Source organism: Aythya fuligula, chromosome 3 (assembly GCF_009819795.1).
Source record: "Aythya fuligula isolate bAytFul2 chromosome 3, bAytFul2.pri, whole genome shotgun sequence".
Taxonomy (NCBI): Eukaryota; Metazoa; Chordata; class Aves; order Anseriformes; family Anatidae; genus Aythya; species Aythya fuligula.
Window position 1 is genome coordinate 118,999,693 of NC_045561.1, and position 22,805 is coordinate 119,022,497.

The 22,805-nt window shown below is 70.3% G+C and overlaps 1 protein-coding gene across 1 annotated transcript in view; it reads left to right on the forward strand.

The window, feature by feature from the left end:
- The first annotated feature begins 753 nt into the window (after positions 1-753).
- Positions 754-22,805, forward strand: part of DNMT3A (DNA methyltransferase 3 alpha) — a 38,938-nt gene continuing 16,886 nt past the window's right edge. Inside the window, exons 1-4 of the mRNA XM_032185150.1 lie at positions 754-985; positions 3,982-4,213; positions 9,287-9,391; positions 21,579-21,918. Coding sequence (XP_032041041.1) covers positions 4,145-4,213; positions 9,287-9,391; positions 21,579-21,918 — 514 coding nt within the window. The 5' untranslated portion in view covers positions 754-985; positions 3,982-4,144. The remainder of the gene's footprint in view (positions 986-3,981; positions 4,214-9,286; positions 9,392-21,578; positions 21,919-22,805) is intronic.

Here is a 22,805-nt window from a genome sequence, read left to right on the forward strand (position 1 = left end):
CAGCAGCAGCCGGCTCCTGTGGCCGACGCGTGCCCCGCGGTCAGATATTTAGCTTGCAAGTTGTAATTACGGGGTTGGGGGGGGGGCGCGGATGAGGTCAGCGCCGTGCCCACGCCGGTGGTTTTGCTGCAGCCATCTGTCGGAGCCGATGGCACGGGAGGCGCCGTCGCCGCTCGCCCCTCAGCTCTCCGCAGTGCCGGGCGCCGCCGGCCGGGGTCTGTCCCCGGTTCCCCCCAGCGCGGGGGGCTGCGGGAGCCCCCCGGCGTGAGTCAGGGGTGCCGAGCGGCGAGGGGGGCGGCGGAGGGGAGAGAGGGGGGGGGGCGTGGGTGACTCACGGCCACGGCTCCCATCCCTCTGAGTCAGCCCCGAACTTCTTCTTCTTCTTCTTCTTCTTCCCCGCTGCCGGGGAGGGGGAGGAGGAGCGGTGACTCAAAGGCGACAACAACAATAATAATAAGGCGCTGCGGCACTTGTCACGGGGAAGGGGCTCGGACGGGGACCCCCCCCCCAGCGCGTCCCCGGCGCTGCCGGCGATGGGGACGCGCGGGGTCCCCCCCGTCGGAGCCCGGTGGGTGCCGCTGCGGCGAGCGGCCGGGCCGGGTCACGTTAGGACAGGGCGCACCGGGGCGCGTCCCGGCGGGGCGGAGAGGGGGTGGCGAGGTGGGGGGGGGGGGGGGCGCGCGTCTCGGGGCGGGGGGAGCCGGGGAGGCGCCTCCGGTTCGCAGCATCTGGGGCTGGCGAGAGCCGAGCGGGGCCGGGCGCCGTCGCCTAAAATGGCTGTTGGGCTCCTGCGGGCTGGCGGAGGGAGCTGCGGCGTCCCCAAATAGAGGCGGGTGCGGGTTGCGGGTTGCGGGTGCGGGTGCCGGCGGCGCGCATCACCGCAGGTAACCTACTTCTTCCATCCGCCTCTGCCGCCGGCGAGCGTGACTCCTCCGTGCGGGCTGGGGCGAGCGATTCCCCCGCTCGCCGCCGTCACCGGGATAAGGTCAGCCCCGGCGATAAATAGGGAGGGAGGCAGGAGGGAGGGCGGCGAGTCCCTCCCCGCGCCTCGGCGGCGAGCGCGGGCAGCCCCGGCCGGCGGCGAGCTGCGGGGCTGCGGCCCCCTGTCCCCCCGCACCGCCACCACCACCGCCACCCCCGGGCCCCCCCCCACCAGCCGCCCCGCCGAGGGGATGCCCCGCGGGGTCCCCCCCGCAGCCGGCAGCGGTGCGGGAGCGCGGTGACGGCGGCGGTGGCCGTGGCCTAGCGCGGGGACGACGCGGCCCCGGCCCGCGGGTAAGAGCGGGGACCCGGCGGGGGGGGACTTGGGGAGAGGGTTTGGGGAGGTTGGAGAATGGGAAAGGGGGGGGGGGACCCGGTGCCGCCGGCTTCTCCCCGGCTTTGTTCCGCGTCCCCCCGCCCTGCGGGTGCCGAGGGTTTTGTACGCAGCCCAACTATTTTTAGTGCGCTCGGAGACCATGTTTGCTGGAAGCGAATCAAAGCCTGCGAGCTGGAGATTTTTCAGCGCGAGGCTGCGCACAGCGCGGGCTGCGGGCATGGGGGTGCCCGAGCTGGGGGGCTGGGGGGGCTTTGGGGAGGGTTAGGGGGGGGCTGGTGGCCCCCCGTGTGGTGTTGGGGGGGATGAGGTGGGGGAGGACAGGATGGGGGGCTGGGGGGACTGAGATGGTTTTTGGGGATGTGGGGACGGCGACTGCAGCGGCGCTGCAGGCAGGGACCCGCGGGGAGCAGGGGACGCTGGGGACATCGGGGACAGCAGCAGCCTGCGGTGCCTGCGGGCCCCGTGGGCACGGGGGGTGCAGCCCCGGGGGGGTGAGGGTAGCCCCTGCTCCGGAGCTGCGTGGGACGCGGCCGGGTGTCCCCAGGTGTTCCCCGGCAGCACGTGGCCTCCCGTGCCCGCGGGCATGGCTTCGCCCTGGCACCGCGCAAGGGGAGCGGGGCTGGGGGCACCGGGGGGCATGGGCAGGGATGGGGGCGCCGCCAGCTCTGGGATGGCGAGGAGGGATGCGAGGTGCTGTGCCGTGCCGAAATGTGTGCCGTGCCGTGCCGTGCCACGCTGGGCAGCGTGCCGTGCCGGGCCGTGGTGCCAGCGGTGTGGCAGCTCCAGGACAGGCACCTGAGGCGGTGACGTGTGGGGTGCACGGTGCTGCCCCGGTGCCACCCCGGTCGGGGTGCAGCCCCAAGGTCGGGGTCCCCTCGAGCTGCAGGGAGGGGAGCAGCAGCGCTGCGAGCGCAGGGCCAGCTCTGAGGAGCTTGGCAGAGAGCAGGCGTGGGCAGAGCCCGTGCTGCAGGGGGCTCGTGGGGACACTGCCCCAGGGATGGGGACAGGGACAGGGACACGGGGACGGGGCTTCCCCGTGGAGGCTCCCTGACAGGTGGCAAAGGAGGCGCCGGGGGAAGCCCTTCAGGAGGTGTGCAGGCAGCGGGGGACACAGCACGCACCCCCATCCTACACCCCCATCCTACACCCCCATCCTGCGCCCCCAGACCCCTTCCTGCACCCCACACCTTATCCTGCACCCCCACCTCACCCCCCCACCCCGCAGCCCTGCCCCACAGCCCCATCCTGCACCCCCAGCCTGCCTCCCACCCTCCCCACCCACGTCCCAGCCCCAGGCACGAGGGGCCGGGGGGCTGCAAACGGGGGGGCCGGGGACAGCCGAGCCCTGCCCCAGCCGCCCCCAGCCCCCCCGCCGGCCCCGCTGCCCCCAGCCCAGCTCCCCGCGCCCGGGGGTGCCGCCACCGGGCCCGGGGGAGGCTGCGGCAGCGGCGGGGCCCCCGCTCCCCCCCGCAGGCAGCCCCGCGCCGCAGGCAGCCGCGGGGACGGGAGGAACGTGCCGGGGTTTGAGTTTCTGTTCCTAGAAGCAGCGGCCCTGCCCGCCCGGCAGCCCCCCACCCTGCCGGCTGGGAACGAGCTGCGGCTGGAAAGCTCTAGAAACAAATTGCAGCTCCGGTGCCAAAGGCAACAGCAGCCTCGGCCATGGCTAATGCAGGCAGCGTTTTCCATAGCAACAGGTGCTGGGGGCTGACGCCTCCGCCGCAGCCCCGCGGGGCCCTGCCTGCGCCTGCACCCCGCTGCCTGCACCCCACAGCACGGGCACTGCGCGCCCCACGCCCTGCACCCCGCGCCCTGCGCCCCGTTCGGTGCATCCCGCACCCCGCACCGTGCACCCTGCACCCCGCAGCGGGCACTGCGCGCCCTGCTCCCCGCGCTGTGCACCCTGCACCCCGCACCCCACATCATGCACCCCACACCCCGCACCGTGCACCTCGTGCTGGGCACCCCGCACTGTGCACCCCACGCCCCGCACTGCGCACCTTGTGCTGTGTGCCACGCACCGTGCACCCCACGCTGGGTGTCCTGCGCCACTCGTGGGGCACCCTGACCTGTGCTGCACGCTGTGCTCCCCGCAACCCACACTGTGCACCCCACATCCCACACCGTGCCCTCATCCCACACTGTGCCCCCATCCCACACTGCACCCATCCCACCCTGTGCACCCCACATCCCACACTATACACCCATCCCACACTGCCCCCATCCCACACTGTGCCCCCATCCCACACTGTGCACCCACCCCACACCATGCACCCACCCCACACCATGCCCCCATCCCTCCCTGTGCCCCACATCCCACGGTGTGCACCCACCCTCCACCATGCCCCCACCCCACACCGTGCCCCCACCCCACCCTACGCCCACCCCACACCGCACAGCACCCCCCGCAGCACGCACCCTGCGCCCCACGATGCAGATCCCGTGCCGCGTGCCCCACACCACGCTCCCTGCCCCATGCACTGCGCACCCCGAGCCGTGCGCCCCGCACACCCCGGTGGGGCCGCAGCTCCACCGCCTGCCGGGGGCGACTCCAGGGGGGGGCTCGGCCCAGCCCGGCTGAGTCAAGGTTGCGGCGTGTTAATAATTGCTGGGGGCTGGGGCCCGGCGGGCGCTCCCCCCTCACCCCGTGCCTCTGTTCCCCGCAGGGCAGGAGGATCCCGGCAGGCGCAGGGGCTGGGCGCCGGCCCCCGGACCCCTCGGCGGCGGCGCAGAGCCGGAGCGCGGCGGTGGCAGCGGCGGGGCCTCTCCTGGTGCTGAAGCTGTGAAGCCCCCCGGTGCCCACCCGGCCCCCGCCCTCCGCTCCCCACCATGCCGTCCAGCGGCGCCCTCGACGCCAGCAGCCCCGTGCCGGACCGCGAGGCGCTCGACACGCACAAGGTAGGGCCCCGGCACCGCGCGGGGACACGGGGACACCAGGGACACGGGTGGGGGGGGCTCCTGGCACCGCGGTCACCCCATCAAAGCAGGAGCCAAGGCTGCAGGGGGGGGCCCCTCCAGCCGCGCTCCCCCCTGTGCTGCAGCAGCCTGGGGAGCGCGGAGCTGGGCGGCACGGGGGGGGCGCGAGGCTGAGCCGCAGCGGGGATTAGTGGGGATTGAGCTATTTCTGGCAGTGGGGAGGGGGGGCGACAGGCAGGCTGCTCCCGCCCTGCTGGGGCGCGGGTGTCCCCTGCTTTGGGGTCGCATCCCCTGCTTTGGGGTCGTGGCAGTGGAGTGGGAGGGGGCACGGGGCGTGGGGCAGTGGGAAGGGCACGTGATGGGGTGGAAATGGGGGCATTTAGGGACAGGAGGGGAAAACGCACGTGTGCTCAGGGCTCATTGGGGTGGGGAGAGCAGCCAGCAGGCAGAGGATGGGGTCATGTGCCCCTGCTGCTGCCCCGGGCTGGGGGGTGGCTCAGCCCCCAGGGATTCACTGCGCCCACCCCAAATCCCCCGGTGCTTTGCCACGGTGCTGTGCCACCACCAGGATGGAGAGGGGCTGAGCAGTGGCCGGCAGAGCAGGGTGGGGGCTGCAGGTGCCGCACGGATAGAGGGGTTGTGCTGGGTTTTGGGGTGCCTGGGGACAGTCCCCAGCCAGACCCAGGCGTTGTGGCAGCTCTGGCCATGGCCTCGGTGCGCCTCGGTGTCCCCGCAGCACAAGGACGAGCGGGGCCAGCCCGAAGCTGGGTGGCTGCTCCCTCCAGGGGAGAGGCACCGCGCTTCCCCTGGGAAGCAGCAGCGTCCCCGGGGCGCTGGGGACACGGCCTGCCCCGGTCACGGCGTGGGGACTGGGGCAGCCGGCCAGCTGGACACCAGCCTGCCGCAGGCGGTGCGGGGTTGGGGTCAGCCGAGTTCCTCCGGGCTCCCTCGGCCGTGGCGGCCACGCGGTGCCTCCGGCGCTGGCAGGGAGGTGCCCCCACCCCGCTGCCCCCCTCGCCGTGTCGGTCCCCTCGCCGTGCACCCCCTGCAGCCATCGTTCCCGACTGCTGGACGGGGAGAGCCGTGTGTCCCTTTGGAAGGCATCCAGCGCGTTACTGGCACAGCTGGGTGTTGGGGGGTGAATAACGGGGGCGATGGAGCCCCTCCTGCTCCTCGGGGAGGGCGCGGGGTGTGAATCCGGAGCGGGGCCGCGCGTTCCACGCAGAAAAAACGGCACCAGGAGCTGGAGCTGTGGGGCTGGGGAGGAGGCGAGCGTGGGGCTGACATTTGGGGGTGCTGCATGCGGCACGGGGGCGGGTTGGGGTCTCCATCCCCTCCGGGCTGTAGCACGGTGCTCATACCAGTGCCACGGCAGGGCCAGCTGGCGTGCCCGTGGCTGTCCCCGTCCTTCAGGCCAGCAGCTCACCCATGGGACCCCGGGGGGGTGACAGCGGTGTGAGGGGGCTCTGCCTCGCCAAACGGGGTCCCTGCAAGCCCCCCGGGCTGGCTGCAGCCGTGCTGGGCTGAGCTGTCCCAGCCTGACCCCGCCGGGCTGCGGCACCACAGGCGGGGAGGTCACCTCTGCAGGAGGGACACGCGGTGCCGCGGGGCCGATCCACGCCGCTGCCATCGGCGCCGCGCCAACGGGGCTCAGCCAGGGGCTTCCTGCACCCCGTACCCCAAACCCCGCCGGGCTGCTGCCCCCCCCTCCCTGCCTCTGCCAGCCCCGCTGCAGCCGGGAGCTGGGACCCGGCGGCGCTGCAGCGGCAGCACTGCGTCATGCAGCAGCTCTCCCCTCGGAGGTGGTTTCCCTCCGGGTTGTTGCTTGGCAGCGGCGGAGGAGCGCTGCGCCGCGCTGCGGGGACGCGCCAGGCTCCTCGGCGAGCCCCGGGGAGATGAGGAGCGGGGGGGATTTATGGGGAGATGACTCAGCTCCGAGCAGGCTGGAGGCAGCGAGGGGCTGCAGCAGCAGGCGGGGGGTTGAGGGGTGCGGGGGGCGCGCAGCCCCCGGTTCTTTCTGCCAGCCTCCCTTGCTCTGGGGCTGCCTCCCTGCGCCTCCTTTCCCTGACTGGGTTTTTTGGGGTGCGGGCGCTGCCCTGGGGGTCCCCACGGCCCCACAGTGCTGTGCCAGACCCCGTGACCCCAGCCTGGCACTGCAGGGATGGGGCTGAGCCCCACGGCGGGGCTGCCCCACACTTATAGGGCCGGGCAGGGAGCAGTGGGGCAGGCTTGTGGGGTGCACGTGGGGGCTCTCCATAGGGGGGGGATCCCCACCACCCCTTGCTGCAGCATCCCTTGAGCGGGCGTGCAGCAGTGCTGGGAGCAGGGTGAGCCCTGGATGGAGCACCGAGGCTTGGGGGGCTGCCCCGTGGTGCTGGGGGGCTCTGTGCATCCCCCCTCCAGCCTCAGGATCTGGCCCCTGCCCTCCCCAGCAGGTCTCAGCGCCCAGCACCTCCTCGCTGGGCAGGCACCGCAGCCACAGGGCTGCTCCGTGGTGCCCGGGCTGGGGGCACTGCAGAGCCCCCTCCCCACGGGGCACAGCAGCACCCCCGGGGGGGGACAGGGCACAGCCTGGGGGCCCTGCAACCTGCACCCTCCCTGCACCCTCCTGCGCGTGGCTCCGGCACAGCCTGGGGCTCGCTTTGGGGATTGCAACAAAGCCCTGGCACCGCTGCTGCTGCTCCAGCACCGCTGCTGTTCCCGGGGGGGCCGCGCACCCCCAGCATTTTGGGGACCCTCCCGCAGCTCGCTGTGCACCCCGACCCCGTGCCACAGCAGGGCTGGCCGGCCGGCACGGCCCCCGTGCCAGCAGCACGCCTGACACCCCGCTGTACGTTTCCCTCACATCCAGCATAAACACGGCCACGGCCCGGCTCCCAGCTCGCTCCCAGCACCCGGCCAAAGCCAGCACGTGGGCGCGGGGAGGCTGCCCGGAGGGGACGGGTTTTCGTGGGGCTCGCCGTGCCCGCGGCCTTCCCGCTGCCGGGAGCACGTGCGGCGCTGGGCGAGGGGCCCCCACGTGCCAGCCAACGGGGTGGGGAGCGACCCCACGCCTGCAGCGCAGGGCCCCGAGCACCCGCGGTGCCGGGAGCTGCTCCTTCCCACCGGGGGGGGGTTGGGGGCTGGCTGCGGGGACGGGCGCCCACCGCCCCGGCACGGCACCGCCACGGCCCCGCTCTCCAGGAACGGAGCTGCGTGCCCGGGGGCGGCTCCAGCTGGGACAAAGTGCAGCGCCGCGTGGTTTGGCAAGGCGCGCTCCCGCGGCCGCGGCCATGGAGGGGGGGATGAGCTCCGCTCCCCCCCGCCACGGTCTCCCCGGCACGCTCCTCCCTGGCGCAGGCGTTGCACGGGGCTGGAGACACGGAGAAGGAGCCTGCGAGGAGCTGGTGCGCCCCAGTCCCCCGACCTCTCCTGGGGACCCCGAAGCTGGAGCTGGCTCAGCTGGGAGCACCGCGAGCCCTTGTGCCAGCACCAGGTCCCACACTGACCCCGATCATTGTGGGGCTGGCACGGACCAGGGAGTGATCCCAAGGGCACGTTTGGTGTTTGGGGCCAGCATGGCACAGACATGACCAGCCGTGGTGTGCTGGTGCCATGGTGCAAGGAGAGGGGCTTCAGGGGGAGCTGAAACCCGTGGGGAGCTCGCGGCGCCTCTGCGGACCCCGTTGGGATCCTGTGCCAGGACTGTGCTCAAACCGAGCTCCTGACGTCGTCCTTGGACCCGTCCCAAAACCTCCCGGTCGGGGCCGCGTGGAGCTCCGAGCCCCGGGCAGGAGCCCCCCGGGTGCTGCAGTGCCGCAGCCCCTGCCCGCTCTGCCCTGGCCTCCCGGCTGTGGGGCAGGGCTGGGGCTCCGTGCACACCCGCCCCAGGTGCTGTGGGGGCTGCCGGGGATCTCCAGGGGTCCTGGGCAGGTTTCACAGCCTCCTGCTCCCCGGCCTCGCCGTGCTGGACCCAGCCACGGTGCCCCGAGCCCCCTCTCCATGCCCAGTTTGGGTCCGTGCAGGGGACGTGGGCCTGCAGGGGGGTGGCTCGGAGCAGGGAGCTGCTTCTGGACACTGACCCTGGGGCACGGCACGTGCCCCCCCACAGGCTTGGACCCCGCTGTGCAGCCCCATTTGGCCCGTGCCGGGTGGCACCGGCGGTGCCGCGGGCACCAAACGCAGCGCCCCTGCCACGGGCAGCCCCTGGGCAGGAATGCGGCCGGGGCCGGGCGAGTGCAGCTGGATGTCGGAGCTGTCTGGCTGCCAGCTCCCATCCCCTCCCCGGCCTCTCCCTCGCCGCCCCCCCGCCGGCCTCTCCGCCTTCCCCGCTCCCCCCTCCGCGGCCTCTTCCTGCCTTGGCCGCGGCCGAGATCTTCTGGGGCTCAGGTGAAACGCTCCCCACCGCCGCGGGACGCGCCGGGCCCCGCGCAGCCCTGGCCCCCGACACCGCCTCTCCGGGCACGGGCACGTCCCCGGCCGTGCCGCGGCGCTGGGCGCAGGGAGCCGGTTCCTTTCCTAGGGCAGAGCCCGGGGGGGGGACCAGGGGAGGGGCCCCCAAAGCGCTGCGGGTGGTGGGGAAGAGCAGGCGGCTGCCGGTGTGCTGGTTCTTGCACCCTGCCCGTGTCCCTTGGGGGCTGTGGGGGCCACACGGCCCTGAGTGGGGTGTGCAGGGGGTGCAGGAGCCCCCAGCCCCACACGTGCAGGGCTCCGGCAGGTTGTGGGGGCTGGTGCTGCAAGGCGCATGGGGCTGCGTTGCCAGGCCGAGGTGCCCAGCCCCACAGCGGTGCGCCCAGCCCCATAGCAAGGGCTGGCCCCAAGCCCTGGCAGAGGTCACGCTCGCCCCTCGAGCCCCCCAAGGGCGTGGGGAGTCGTGGTGGGTCCCAGCCGGGCCCCCCAGGAGGAACCGGGTTCGTTCAAGCGAAGCAAGGCTGGAGCGAGGTGCCCCGCGTGCCCATGGCACCCATGGGTGCCAGCGAGCCCAGCAGCAGGCAGGAGCGGAGCCGTGAGCAAGCGCCCGGTCTGCGCGGCCCCGGGGCCGGCAGCGTAACCGTCCTCTCTGTCTCCGGCTCGCAGGGGGAAGAGGAGCCCGAGGAGAACCCGAGCAAGGAGGAGAAGCAGGATCCGGGGACGCCCATGAGGAAAGCCGGGCGGCCCGGGCGGAAGCGCAAGCATGCCCAGGTGAGCGCGCGGGGGCGAGGCGGGGGCAGCGGGCGGCCCCCCCCGTGGGCAGCCCCCCGTGGGCGAGCTGCGCTGGCCCTGGGACTACGGCTCCCGGCGTGCCGCGGGCCTGACCCGCCTCCCTGCGCCAGCAGCCAGGAGGAAAGTCCGAGAGCGGCGCAGCGGCCGGAGGGAAGCGTGTCCCCCCCCTGGTGCCTTCCCCTCCCCGCGGCCCCCGCCAGCTCCTCCTGCCCTGGCAGCGCTCGGGGTCCGGCACGGCTGCGGTCGAGGCCCCGCGGTGCACTTGTCCCCGTGCTCCCCCCCCGCCAGCTCCCGGTGCCGAGCAGCTCTGGGATGGCCCCTGGGGCTGGCTGCAGCAGCTGCAATAACAAGGGGGACGTGGCCGCGCGGAGCCGAGCTCCCTGCTGGCTGCCCCGGCTCCCACGGCGTGGGCGATGCCCCTGCCACCACCCCGCACGTCCCAACCCCGCTGCAGCCCCTGTCCTGGTGCCTGCGGCTCGCGGGTTTGTGGCTCAGCGAGCTCCAAGCTGAGCGGTGCTGCCGGGTGGGATCGCGCCGTGCCGCGTGCCGACGTGCTGCGCCCTGCCATGCCGGGCAGGGCTGTCCCCATGTCCCTGCTGGTGCCGTCCCTGCGCTCCTGCCCAGCCAGGCAGTCCAAATGCCTGCCCCAGGGGAGCGGCCTCGCGGCGCTGCTCGCGCAGGGGAAGGCTCAGGGGTGGTGCCGCAGGGCTGGAGGGGCCCAGGCAGCTGCAGGCCCTGGTGGGGCGCCGGGTTTGGGCCCCCTGATGCAGCAGGACCTGTGGAAGTGGTGGCTCTGTCCCCACGAGCGGTGGCACAGGGACACGTGGGCACGTGCGGTGCCGGTGGGCACAGCTGGGGAGCGCGCGGTGGCAGACACAGTGCTGGGGTGGGAAGGGACTGGGAGAGCTGTGCCAGTCACCGGGTGCCTGCCACTCTGGTTCAGTGCCTGGGGTGGGGGCAGGCGCTCCCCGGGGTGCCACAACCCCACCGGGAAGGCACACGGACCCCCGGGCGTGGGGCTGGTGGCGAGGGGCTCTGGGGAGCCGCCGCAGAGCGCACGCATGGCTGCGGTGGGGAGCGTTGGCACCGTCCGTGCCTCGGGGCACCAGCAGGGCTGGGTGCTCAGCCTGCGTGGGCAGCGCCCCGTCCCTGTCCCCGCGCCCCCACGGGAGCTGGGGGGGGGGGACAGAGCCCCTGTCGGGCCGCCCGTGGCTGGAAACCAGCAGTCTTATGGGGAGCACATGGAGACGCGCAGGGCCGGGGAGCGTTTGGTGCTGAAAGAAGTTTTTTTTGCAAAGGTTTGCGGCTGGGGAAAGTTTTTGCTCTGTGCTCGGACACGTCCAGGGTCTCCGTGGGGCTGCGCTGGCCTCGCCGGGTGGGACCATGTGTGGGGCAGGCGCGGCGCGAGGGGGGCAGCTATAAATACAGCGGGTGGGAGGTGAGCGCGGGGAGGGCGGGGAGCTGCTGCGGTGGAAGAACAATACTGGCACCGGGACAAACGGGGAGAAGTCGTCCAGGAACAGGCCGAGCCTGGAAACCGGCAGGGATCTGACCCTCGCAGGGGGCGACCCCCGGAGAGCCGCGGGACGAGAGGGTCCCCGCGCCCAGCCTGGGGCGCACGGGGGGGGCAGCGGCAGCGCCGCGACACCGGGCACCTCCTGGTGCTTGGTGCTGGAGGTGGCACGAGCCTGCGGCCACCGCGGCTCCGAGGGGGGTCCCCAGGCACCCGCACGCCCTGCCCGCTCCGTGCAGCCGGCGGCTCTGCAGTGAGTGGAGCTGGCAGAGCCCCACGGCCCCGTGGCTGCCCGGGCAGTGCCAGGAGAGTGCCGCTGCGCTTGGGAAAGCCCCGTCCGGGTGTGGGCTGCTATAAATATCCTCCAGCTGGAGAGCCCCGCGGTGCCGGGAGCCGGCGAGGCCAGGCCGTGACCTGGGGAGCTGGACCCGGGTGGAGAGGAGCCAGCGCGTGGTGTTGGGGGGCGCTGGGAGCGGGGATTGAGCCCTGGGGGCTCGCCGAGGGGTCCCAGCCCCGGGCTCACGGTGGGCAGAGGTTTTGCAGAAGGGTGCTGAGCACCCCCACGGCTGGTGCAGTGCTTCGGGACGCAGCAAATAAGGGGCCTGGTGGGGGTCCAGGCGCCGAGGGTTTGTGCTTTTTTGCCTTGCTCACCCCGGTGTGTCGGTGGGGCAGGGAGCTGTGCCCCGGCTCCCCAGCCCGGACAGGATTTAGGGGGGGGGAGGACGTGGGGCGCAGAGCAGGGAACCCGGCGGAGGCTGTCCGGGGAGGGGGCGGGAAGCCCTTCCTGCAGCTGTAACCGGACCTTTTGTTTTTCCAGGTGTTCGGAGGTATTTTTCCCGAGGGGTGACGTTGTCAGCCAGGTGAGCAGGGCCCGGGGCAGGGAGGCTCTGCCCCAGCACGCTGCTCCCAGCGGGACCATGCGGGCGGCCCCCCGCCTGGCTGGGGACCCTGCGGGGACCCAGCTGGGGCCCCTGTGACGCCCTGCGGGGACGAGACCCACGGGGTATCGGTGTGGGCAGCAGCTGGCAGGCCGTGCCGTGCCAGCCCCTGCTGTGCCGTGCCCTTCCGAGCTGTGCCGCGCCGTCCTGGGGGCCGCGAAGCCACCCTGAGCTGTGCCGTGCCGAGCGGTGCCACGCTGCGGATCTGAGTGTGCCCAGCGTGGGGGTGGCAGAGCGGTGCCATCCCCTGTCCCCCTGTCCGGACAGGGCCCCGGCACAGCCCCGGCACAGCCCGTGTGCCCCGGCAGCAGCGGGGCCACCCCGCTCCCGGCAGAGCAGCGTCCTTGGCGGGGGCCCAGCGGCTGCACGGAGGGGAGGGGAGCGCGGAGAAAGGCAGCGCTTGTTCCCAGGGCCAGCCGGCGTGGAGGAAGCGGGTGGGTGGGAAGGAAGGCAGTGCCGGCCCGGCCAGACCTTCCCCGGGGGACGGGGACGGGCGCCGGGGTGGATCCCCGACCCCTTCCCCTGCGCCTCCCTGGCACGGCAGCAGCGATGCTCGAGCGGCAGCACCGGGACGTGCCGGCGGCACGGGGGGCTTGGAGAGCCACGGGGCCCGTCCTGACCCAGGTAGGGCTGCAGGAGCAGGGCTGGGGCCGGGGCTGACCCCGAGGCACAGCCCCCCTGCAGGCACGGAGCGCCGCTGCCGTGCCACAGCGTGCTGGCTGCGTGCCGGCCGTGCCGCCTCTCCCACCGCCTGAACCCCTCCGAGGGACCCCGGACCCTCGCCAGCGCCTGGCTCAGTGTCACACACGCACTGGGACAGGAGGAGGGGGCGTCAGGTCGTGCGGGGAGGGAGGGCATGACCCCGACACCCAGCCCTGCCCGTGCCGTCACGTCCCGGCAGGCCCTCGTGCAAGGGAGGCCATGATGAAAAGGAGGCCGTCGTGCAAGGGAGGCCGTCGTGCAGGGGGACGTGGCGCCTGTCCTGCCCTGCGTGAAGCCCCCCGGCACCCCCCGGTGACACGGCGGGGCCCTCCTGCCCTCCCTGCCTTCCTGGCATTGTCCGGCAGCCTCGCACGGCCCGCGGAGCCCCTGCCCGTGGCGGGTGCCGCGCTGGCGGGGGCCGGGGGCGGCGGGCGTGCGGTGACGCCAGCTTCCTGAGGCGGAGGCGGGCAGGGGGCGGCCGTGCCCGCGGGAAGGGCTGCGGGAAGGGCTGCAGCACGGCCGGGAAGGGGCTGCCAAGGGAGGAGCTGGAGCGGGGCCAGGGCTCCGGCGCGGCGCTGGAGGCGCGGGGAGCGGGGCGGCCGTGGCCGCGTGGGGAGGGGGGGACGGCCGGATCCCGTCCGGGGCGCAGCGGGGCCGTGCCGAGCCCCCCGCGGCCGTGCCCCCCGCCAGCCCGTGCTGCCGCCTAATCCAAACCACATTGGGTCAGCGCTTCCCGTTTCCTCCCCGGGAAGCGCACGCAGCCCCTCGCATTGTTTTCGGCACGGCAGCCAGGATGCGGCCCCGAGCGGGAGGCGAGAGCGGGGCTGGGGGCGCGTGGCACGGCGGGGACAGGGGGGCTGCGGACCCCCGGGGAGGGCAGCAGCCACCACGGCCGTGCAGGGAGCAGCTGCCTTGGCTCCTGCCGCAGGGCCTGCCACAAGGACGTGGGCCTTCAGCCCGTTCCCGTGCCCCCCTTCACTCATCCCTCTGCCTTCAGCCCCTTACAGCGAGCTCTGGGGCACAGGAACGCGGTGCAGCTCCCAAACCCTGCTTTGATTCTCCCCTAAACCCCGCTCCATCCCTTTTCTGGGCCCTCTCTGCCCCCCAGCAGCTCCGAGCCGTGGTGGTTCAGGCACCAGCAGTGTGAGGGTGGCAGGGGGACGTGGGGGGGAGCGTGAGCATGCGCCACACAATCACTTCCAGACCCTGCATGAGGCTCGTGTGCAGGCACCGACCCCTCGCGGCTCCCCCTGCTCCCTGGCGTCTCTCCGTGGACGTGGCCGCATCCAGCCCCGTGGAGGTGCCCGGGGCCCGGCACCGTGCTGCTGGCACACCTTGGCGTCTCCACAGCCCTGTCACTGCAGTCCTGCGGGTCCCAGGGAGCCTGCGCGGTGGCTCGGCGAGGTTTGTCCTTCAGCCTCGTCCTGCTGTGCTCGCCCTTGCTCTTGTCCGGGCTCTCCTGCGGCACAGCTCAGCCAGCCACCTCCGCCCTGCCGGTGGCACGGGCTTTCGGCCACCCTGGGGACTGGGCTGTGCCGGGGCCGGTGGCCATTTGGCACGTGGAGAGGCTGCGTGGTGTCCCCAGGGCTGGCAGCGGTGGCTCGTGTGTCCCTGGTGCACGGGCACGCGGTGTCCTCGTGCCCCAGTACAAGTGCTGTGGTTGCTCCAGGGCTTGCCGCGTCCCTGGGAGCGGTGGGAGCGGGACCAGCCTGGCCCCAGCTCCCCCCCCCCAGCACCATCACTGCACGGGGGGCCGTGCAGCACAGCACAGCAGGGAGGCCCCGGGGAGCTCTACCCTGCATCCCCCAGCCCATTGCTGGCACTGCTGGCTCTGCGAGACCCCACCAGGGTCCCCCCGGCACCCTGCGGCTGCGCCCCCCCCTGCTTCTCCAGCCCCGTTCCTCCCCCTGCGGGTTGCCGCGGGCTCGTCCCCTCCTTCCCGGCTCCGCTGGCAGGCTGTGCGCAGCTGCCTCCCCGCCTGGCCCCGTCCTTCCCCGCCGCCTTCTCCGGCCCTGCTGCCTGCACCGGGGCCGGGGCCGGCGGCGAGCGGCTGAGCGAGCGGAGGAAGTGACTGCGGCAGCGGGGCCGGCGGCCGGGCGAGCAGGAAGCGCCCGCCGTGGGGACGCCGCAGCGAGCAGCCAGCGCGGCGAGGAGGCGCCTGCGCGCGGGCGGCCGGACGGGGGTCTGGGGTCTGCACGGCCCTCGGCAGGGGATGCACGATGGTAAGCGGCATGCGGACCCCCTCGCCCACCTCCCCACCCCCCTCCCCAAACCGGCAGGCCTGGGGAAGACTGGGTGGGGGGGGGGGGGTTCCTGCGCCCTGGGGGTGGCTGGGCCGCGGAGCTGCGCTGCGGGCGAGCGGGCGGCAGCAGCAGTGCAAACGTGGGGTGTGTGGGAGAGCAAAGGGCCCTCCGTCACCTGCCGGCCCCCCTCGTGCCCCCTCTAGGATTGGGGTCTCACCCCGCACCTCATCCGAGGCGCCCCCCCCTCCCTCCCTGGGGGGCAGGGGAAGGGCGCGCGGCACAGCCCGGGCACGGTGCTCACGCCAAGGCTGGCTGGCAGCTCGGCATTTGCTTCCTCGCCGCCTGGCTCCTCGCCACCGAACGGTGCATCCTGGGACGTGTAGTTCGTGGGGCAGGGGGAGGACGGTGCCTGCCGCCAGCTCCCCGCTGCGCCACACGGGCCCCGGAGCACGCCGCCCCCCCCCCCCCGGCACCGCGGGGACCCTGAGCTGGGCGCTGGCAGCGGAGCGGGGAAGGTGAGGGCGCACCGCCCGCCCCCCAGCACTTCCTGGCGTCCCCGCCGCAGAAGCGGGGGGCTCTGCCCCGGTAGGGCTGGGCCACGAGCAGGCCTGGGGCCTCCTGCTCTGTCCCAGGGCTGCAGCAAAACCGCCGCGGCCCCGGGCCTCCTGCAGAGCTGGCGCTGCGGTGAGGGAGGCGAGCGCGAGGGCGCGGGGTGCACGGGCTCACGGAGGCGAGCGTGGAGCACAGGAAACAGCCGGGTGCCACCGCCTCGGCGCGGGGAGGCAGCGGCAGCACCCGCGGGTGTCAGCCCTCGGGGAGTTCGGCCGCCTCTGTCCCAGGGCTGGCACAGCCGGGGTGACACCGGGGTTGGCACCGCCGGCAGCACACGGGGAGGCCGGTGCCAGGCCCCTCGCGAGGGCCCAGCTGTGGCTTGCGCCGGCCCCACTGCTCAGAGCCGAGTCCCACGGTGGCACGGAGCGAGGCTGCGCCCACGGGACAGGGCTGAGCCCGTGAGCACGGTGAGCCGGGGGGGGGCTGAGCCCACCGTGCCGCAGCCGAGCCGCGCACCCGGCTGGATGTCGCCGTGACGCAGCAGCACTTTCACTCTCCTTTGCCACGGAAACCGCTGAGCCGGGCTGGGTCCTTTCACTCTGACTCTGCTCCCACTGCCTCTGTCCACACGCCCTCGCCGCTGCGGCCGCTTCGCCCCCGGACCCTCAGGGACCAGCACAGCTGCCTCTGACCCCGCGGCCTCGCTCGCCGCTTGCACGCGCGTCCTGGCCGGCTTCGGCCCCACCATCTCCCGCGCTCGTGCCGCTGCCGTCTCCGTCTGCCGCTCGGGCTCACACGCAAGAGCAGCGTCCCCACGAGTGCCGGCACAGACAGTCCTCCCCCGAGTCTCACACCCACGCACGCCCACCGGTCTGTCGCTGCACGCGCGAGCCGGGACCGGCTGCACACTTCCTGCGGCCCCCGGCACCGCCTGCCACGCGCGCACACCCGCCCCGAGGTGTTGGCACCGTCAGGCTGACACACCAGCGCGTGTCGCAGGCTCCGGCTGTGCCTGTCACTCTTCCCTGCGCTCACACACACACCCTGTGGGCCTTGTCCCCGTGTCACATGTGCACACGCATGTGCACACAGGGTTGTGGCAGGGCCTGGCCCTGCCTGGCACACGGGCACGCTCAAAAACGCGGCGTGGTCCCTGCACGTGGAGCGCACGCACGCGTGGCGCGGTCTCCGGCTCTGCCTGTGGGGCACGTACACATACGGACACCCACACGCACACGTCACGGGTGGTTTCGGGCTCATGCACACACACACGCAGTTGTCACACGCCCCGTCTCTTCCTGTCACATGCACACACGCACACCACGGTGCCCGGCTCCGCCTGTCATGTGCGCGCGCACGCACGCACACTTGTGCCGTGGGCCCTGGTTCCACGTGTCCCTTGCACAAGCACGTGCACCTAGCGCTGTCCCCAGCCCCGCTGCGACAGGGTGGGCAGGAGGGAGGTGGCCGGTGCTGGCCCCGTGCCGAGGCCCTGCACCAGCCTTGGTCCTTGGGGACCAGGACAGCCGGGTGCCATCCCACTGTGTCCTGGTCCCTGGGGCGTCACGGTCGTGTGTCGGCATCCTGAGGGCACCTTGATCCTCCAGGATCTCCTGCCCCTGAAGATGTCACCGCCGTGTGTCCTGGTGCTCACGGTGCTGTGGCAGCATGTCCTGGGCCTGAGGGTGCCAGGCAATGTGACCTGCCCCTAAGGGAGTCCCAGCCACACGGCCTGTCCTGATGGTGGCATGGCAGTCCGTCCGTCTTGGTCTTGAGGGTACTATGGCAGCACGTCGCGGTGCTGAGGGTGTCGTCGCGGTGTGTGCAGGTCCTGAGGGTGTCGGAGCATCGTGGCCTCATCCAGGTGGTTTGGTGGCATTATGTCCCGGGCCTCAGGGTGTTTTGGCTTTCTGTTGTGGCCCCGAGGGCCTCAGGGCTGTGTGACCTGGTCCTGGGGGTGATGTGGCAGTTTGTCCTTGTCACAAGGGTCACACTGCTCTGTGACCTGTCCACCTGGTGCCATACCTGTGTGTCTGCATCCCAAGGGAGCCGTAGCGTTATGTCTGGTGTCGGAGGGTGCCATGGGCTCGTGCCCTGAGCCTGTGTGCTCGTCCCAGTGTGTCCTGGTCATGCCCACATGTCCTGGTCCTGAGGCATCCTGGCAGTCAGTCCTGGTCCCGGGTCCAAGCATCTGCCGTGTTGTTGTGCCTGGCCCTGGGGGTGTTGTGGAGCACATCCTGGTCCCAAGGTTGTCACTGCAAAGTGGCTTCCATCCAAGGGATTCGTGGCAGTGTGTTCTGGCCTCACGATGCCACCGCAGTGTCCTAGTCCTGGGTGTCATGGTCATGTCCTCATCCTGAGGGTCCCCTGGAAGCGTATTCTGGTCCTGAAGGTGCCATGGCTGCGTGTCCCTGTCCTGCAAGGGTCATGGCTGTGTCATACTCCTGCGGGTGTCACACCCAGGTCCCCTTCTCCTGAGTGTATCATGACAGCGTGTCCTGGTCCTGAGCATGTTAAGGTGCTGTGTCCTGATTCTGAGGGTGCCACAGCTGTCTGTCCTGGTGCCGAGGGTGTCGTGTCCCTGTGTCACAGCCCTGCAGGTGTCAGTGTCCGTGTGGCCGGGTCCTGAGGTGCCCATGGCTGTGTCCTGGTCCTGAGGGTGCCTGGGCAGTGTATCCGGGTCCTGACGGTGTCACAGACTTTTCTCTTGGTCATGGCCACCTGTCCAGGTCCAGAGGGTGACACTAAAGCGTGTCCTTGTCCTGACCGTGTCATGACATCGTGTCCTTGTCCATGGGGTTGTTGTGGCAGTGTTCCCAGACCTCAGTGGTGTCACGTTGGTGTGTCCTCTCCCTGTCAGGGCATCAGACCCAGGTCCTCGTGGTGTCAGATGCTTTCACCTTTGTCCTCACGGTGTCCTGGCGTTCTGTCCCAGTCCTGAGGGTGCCATGGCCACGTCTCCTGGTCCTGATGGTGTCACGGCAGCGTGTCATCATCCTCGCGGTGACACAGCTTTGTTTTCTGGTCCTGAGGGTGCCATAGCAGTGTTTCCTGGTGCTGAGGTTCCTGTGGCAGTGGGCCCTGGTCCTCAGGGTGTCCTGGCAGTGTATTAAGGTCCCCATCCTGTCACATCCTTTTCTGTTTGTGTGCCCTGGTCCTGATGGTGCCACGACAGCGTGTCCTCCTCCTGTTGGTGTCATTGCAGAGTGTCCTGCTGCTGGGGGTGCCACGTCCTTCTGTCTGTCTTGGTGGTGAGGGTACCGTGGCACCATGCCCTGGTCCTGAGGGTGCCGTGGTGCTGGGGCTAATGCCTGCAGGCAGCTCAGCACCGTGCCGCCACCTGCTCACCCTACCACCACCACCAGCGGACAGGAAAAGTAAAAGCAATAAATCCCGTGAGCCAGGTAGAAATTGTTTAATAAACGAAGGAGTTGGGGTCGTCTGCCTGGCGGTGCCCCCCCGGGCTGCTGTGTGAGGAACAGGGGCGGCCTCGGCCCTGTGCCAGCGCTGGTCAGCCCCGGCTAAAGTCCGTGTGCTGCCGGCATCGCCGGGGGCATGGATCCGAAACACGGCTCCTTGTGAGCTGCTGTGAAGAGAATTAACTCCATCCCAGCCAGAGACAGACGTCCTCACATTGCCCTAGCTGTGGGTCCTGGTCCTGGTGGCACCACGGCAGTGTCCCCTGCTCCTCATGGTGCCACCAAAGTGTGTCCTGGTGCTGCACGTGTCATGGCCACATGTCCTGACCCTGGTGGTGTCACGGCAAGGTGACATGCTACTGAAGGTGCCATGGCTGGGTGTCCTGCATGGTGTCACGGCACTGAGTCCTGGTTCTGGGGGTGCCGTGGTGGTGTGCCTTTCCCCTCAGGGTGCCATGGCTGCGTGTCACTGCCCTGAGGCTGTCATCATATCGTGTCCTTATCTCAATGGTTCCATGGCACTGTGTCGTCCTGAGGGTGCCGTGGCAGCATGTCCTGATCTGTGGGTGTCACGGTGCTGTGTCCTGTTCGTGAGGTTGTCATGTCATGGTGTTATGCTCCCGAGGTTGTCGTGGCCTCTTATTCTGCTCCCGAGCGTGTCATGGCAGCGTGCTGAGGGTGCCGTCAGTGTCCCGGTGTCTGGAGGGTGCCATTGCAGCGTGTCCTGCATGTGTCATGTTCGTGTGTCCTGGGTCTGGGGGTGTCACATCTCCGTGTCCAGGTCCTGACAGTGCTGTGGCTTCGTGCCCTGCTCACGAGGATGTCACAGCAGCGTGCTGTGGTTCCGAGGGTGCCGTGCGTGTCGTTGTCCTGAGGGCACGGCAGCGTGTCCTAGTCCTGCAGGTGTCACGGTGCTGTGCCATGGTCCTGAGAGTGACACTGAGGCATGGCCTGGCCCTGTGGGTGCCTCCACCTTGTGTCCTGGTCCTAAGCGTGTCCTAGTGCTGAGGGTGCCATGGCACCATGTCCTGGTGCTGAGGGTGTCACCGTGTCTTGGCAATGTCCCATGGCAGCACGTCTGGGTCCTGACAGTGTCGTGGCGTTGGGTTCTGGGCCTGCAAGTCCCAGGGCTGTGTGTCCTTGTCCAGGGGGTGTCACAGCACTTAGTCCTGGTCCTGAGTGTGCCATGGCATTGTGTTGTGGTCCTGAGAGGGTCATGGTGTTGTGTCCTTGTCAGGAGGGTGCTGGGGACATGTGTCCTGATCCTCAGGGTGTCATGGCCTAGTCATGGCCCTGAACGTGTGCTGCCACCTTGTCCTGGTCCTGCGTGTGTCACAGTGGCTTGTGCTGGTCCTGAGGGCATCAGGACAGCGTGTCCTGGTCCTGAGGGTGCCGTGGCCTCATGTCCTGGTCCTGATGGAGCCACGGCACCATGACGTGGTGTGTCAGGGACCTTGAGGTGCCAAGGCATTGTTGCCTTGTCCTCAGGGTGCAGTGCTGTCCTGTCCTGGTCCCAGTTGTGTCACGGCCTGTGTCCTGATCCTAGGGTTGCCATGACATTGCTCCCTTGTCCTGACAGCGCTACGGATCTGTGCTCTGGTCCTGAGTGTCCCACAGCCCTGTGTCCTCATCCTGAGGGGATCGTGGCCTTGTGTCCTGGTCCTAAGGTCCCTGTGCCAGTTTGTCCCAGTCCTGAGGGAGCCATGGCACTGTTTGCTGGCCCTGAGCGTGTCGTGGCACTGTATCTTCATCCTGAATGTGTCGTGCCTGTGGGTCCAGGTGCTGTGGGATCCATGGAAGTTTTTCCTGGTCCTAAGGATGTCACAGATATGTCTCCATGTCCTGAAGGTGTCGTGACAGCATGTCTGGGTGCTGAGGGAGCCAGAGCACCGTGTCCTCCTCCTGAGGATGTCATGGTGCTGTGTCCTGGGCCTGAAGGTGCCAAGGCATTGTCCTGGTCCTGAGCATGCCATGGCTGTCCTGGGCCTTGTGTCTTGTCCTCAGGTTGCCATGTCAGTGTCTCCTGGTCCTCAGTGTGTCACAGCAGCGTGTCCTGGTCCTGAGGGTGCCACGGTGTTGTGTCGTGGTCCTGATGCTGCCATGGGAGCTTCTTCGTGTCCTGAGGGTGTTGTAGCAGCATGGCCTAGTCCTGAAGTGTCACAGCAGCATGTCCTGGTCCTCAGGGTGCCGTGTCCCCGTGTCCTGGTCCTGACTGCATCAAGCCCACGTGTCCTGCATGGTCCTTGGGGTGTCACGGCAGTGTATCCAGGACCTCGTGGTGCCACGTGCCTTTTTCTTGCTTTTGAGGGTTTCCTGGCATTGTGTCCTGATCCTGAGAGTGCGATGGTCCCGAGGGTGTCGTGTCCACGTGTCCTGGTCCTGAGGGTGTCACAGCTTTGTGTCTTGGCCTTCACAGTGTCCAGTCTGTGTGGTGGTCCCGAGGTGGTCCATGGCAGTGTGGCTGCACGTCCTGGCCATCGGGCTGGCTGTGGCAGCACCTCCTGCTCCTGCGGTGCTGTTTTATCCCCATCCCGCTCCTGGGGTGCGCTGTCAGCCCCTGCAGCCTTGCGTGCCCAATTTCCCGGAGCTGGAACTTGGTCTTCCCATCACAAGCGGCCATCGGGCCCCAGGTCTCTGGGGTCGTGGGCCATGCTCCCACAAGCACCCCACATGCCATGCTGCCTGTGGAAATGGGGAGGATTCGGGGGACAGGGAGCGATGGGGCCAGCATCCCCAGGGGGAGCCCGGTGCTCGCGTCCCCGCGCCCGTCACAGATCGTGTCCCTCTCCTTCTTGGCAGGTGGAAAGCAGTGACACCCCCAAAGACATCGCGGCCGTCCCCAAGTGCCCCCCGCCCTGCCCGGAGGCCAGCCCCGCCGAGCCGCTGCCCAACGGGGACCTGGAGGCGGACGGAGCCCAGTGGAAGGGCGCGGAGGAGGGCGGCACGAGCCCCAAGGGCGGGCGCCCCGAGGAGGACGAGACGGAGAGCCTGCCGGACGGCGAGACGGGCCGGGCGCTGGAGAACGGCCGCTGCACCCCCAAGGAGGGCCTGGACGCCCCGGCCGATGAGGGTGAGCTGGCCCCTTCCGACCCCCAGAAGAAACGCGGGAGGAGGAAACTCCTGGAGGCCGCAGAGAAAAGTAAGACCTGAGCGTTCAGGGCCGGCCGCCGCGGGGTGTGGGCGCACGGGGTCCCGCTGTGCCCACACGGACCCCCCGACCCTGCCCGGCATGGCCTGGGGGGGGACAGCGGCCGCCACGGCTGGGCGGAGGAGGAGGAGGAGGAGGAAGATGAGGAGGAGGAGGAGAAAGATGAGGAGGGGGAGGAGGAGGAGGAGGAGGAGGAGGAAGAGAGGGAGGAGAAAGAAAGAAGAGGAGGAAGAGGAAGGGGAAGGATGAAGAGGAGAAGAGGAGGAAGAGGAGGAGGAAGAAGATGAGGAGGAGGGGGAGGAAGAGAAGGAGGAGAGAGAGGAGAAAGAAGAGGAAGAAGAGGAAGGATGAGGAGGAGAAGGATGATGAGGAGGAGGATGAGAAAGATGAGGAGGAGGAGGAAGAGAAGGATGAGGGAGAGGAGGAAGGGGAGGAAGAGAGGGAGGAGAAAGAAGAGGAGAAAGAGGAAGGGGGAGGATGAAGAGGAAGAGAAGAGGAGGAAGAGGAGGAGGAAGAAAACGAGGAAGAGGAGGAACAGGAAGAGGAGGAGGAGGAAGAGGAATAGGAGGGGGCAGAGGAGGAGGAGCAGATAGAGGAAGAGAAGGAGGAGGAAGAGGAGGAAGAGGGGGAGGAAAACAAAATGAAAGAGGAAGAGTAGGAGGAGAAAGGAGGAGGAGGAAGAGGATGACGAAAAGGAAGAGGAGGAGGAGGAAGAGGAAGGAGGGAGGAGGACAAGCAAGGGGAAGGGGGAGAGGAGGAGGAGGAGGAAGGTTAGCAGAGGAAGAGGAGGATGAGAAGGAGGATGAGGAGGAGGAAGGCAGGGAGGAGAAAGAGCAGGAAGAGGTAGAGGAGAAGGAGGAGGAGGAGGAAGAGAAGAA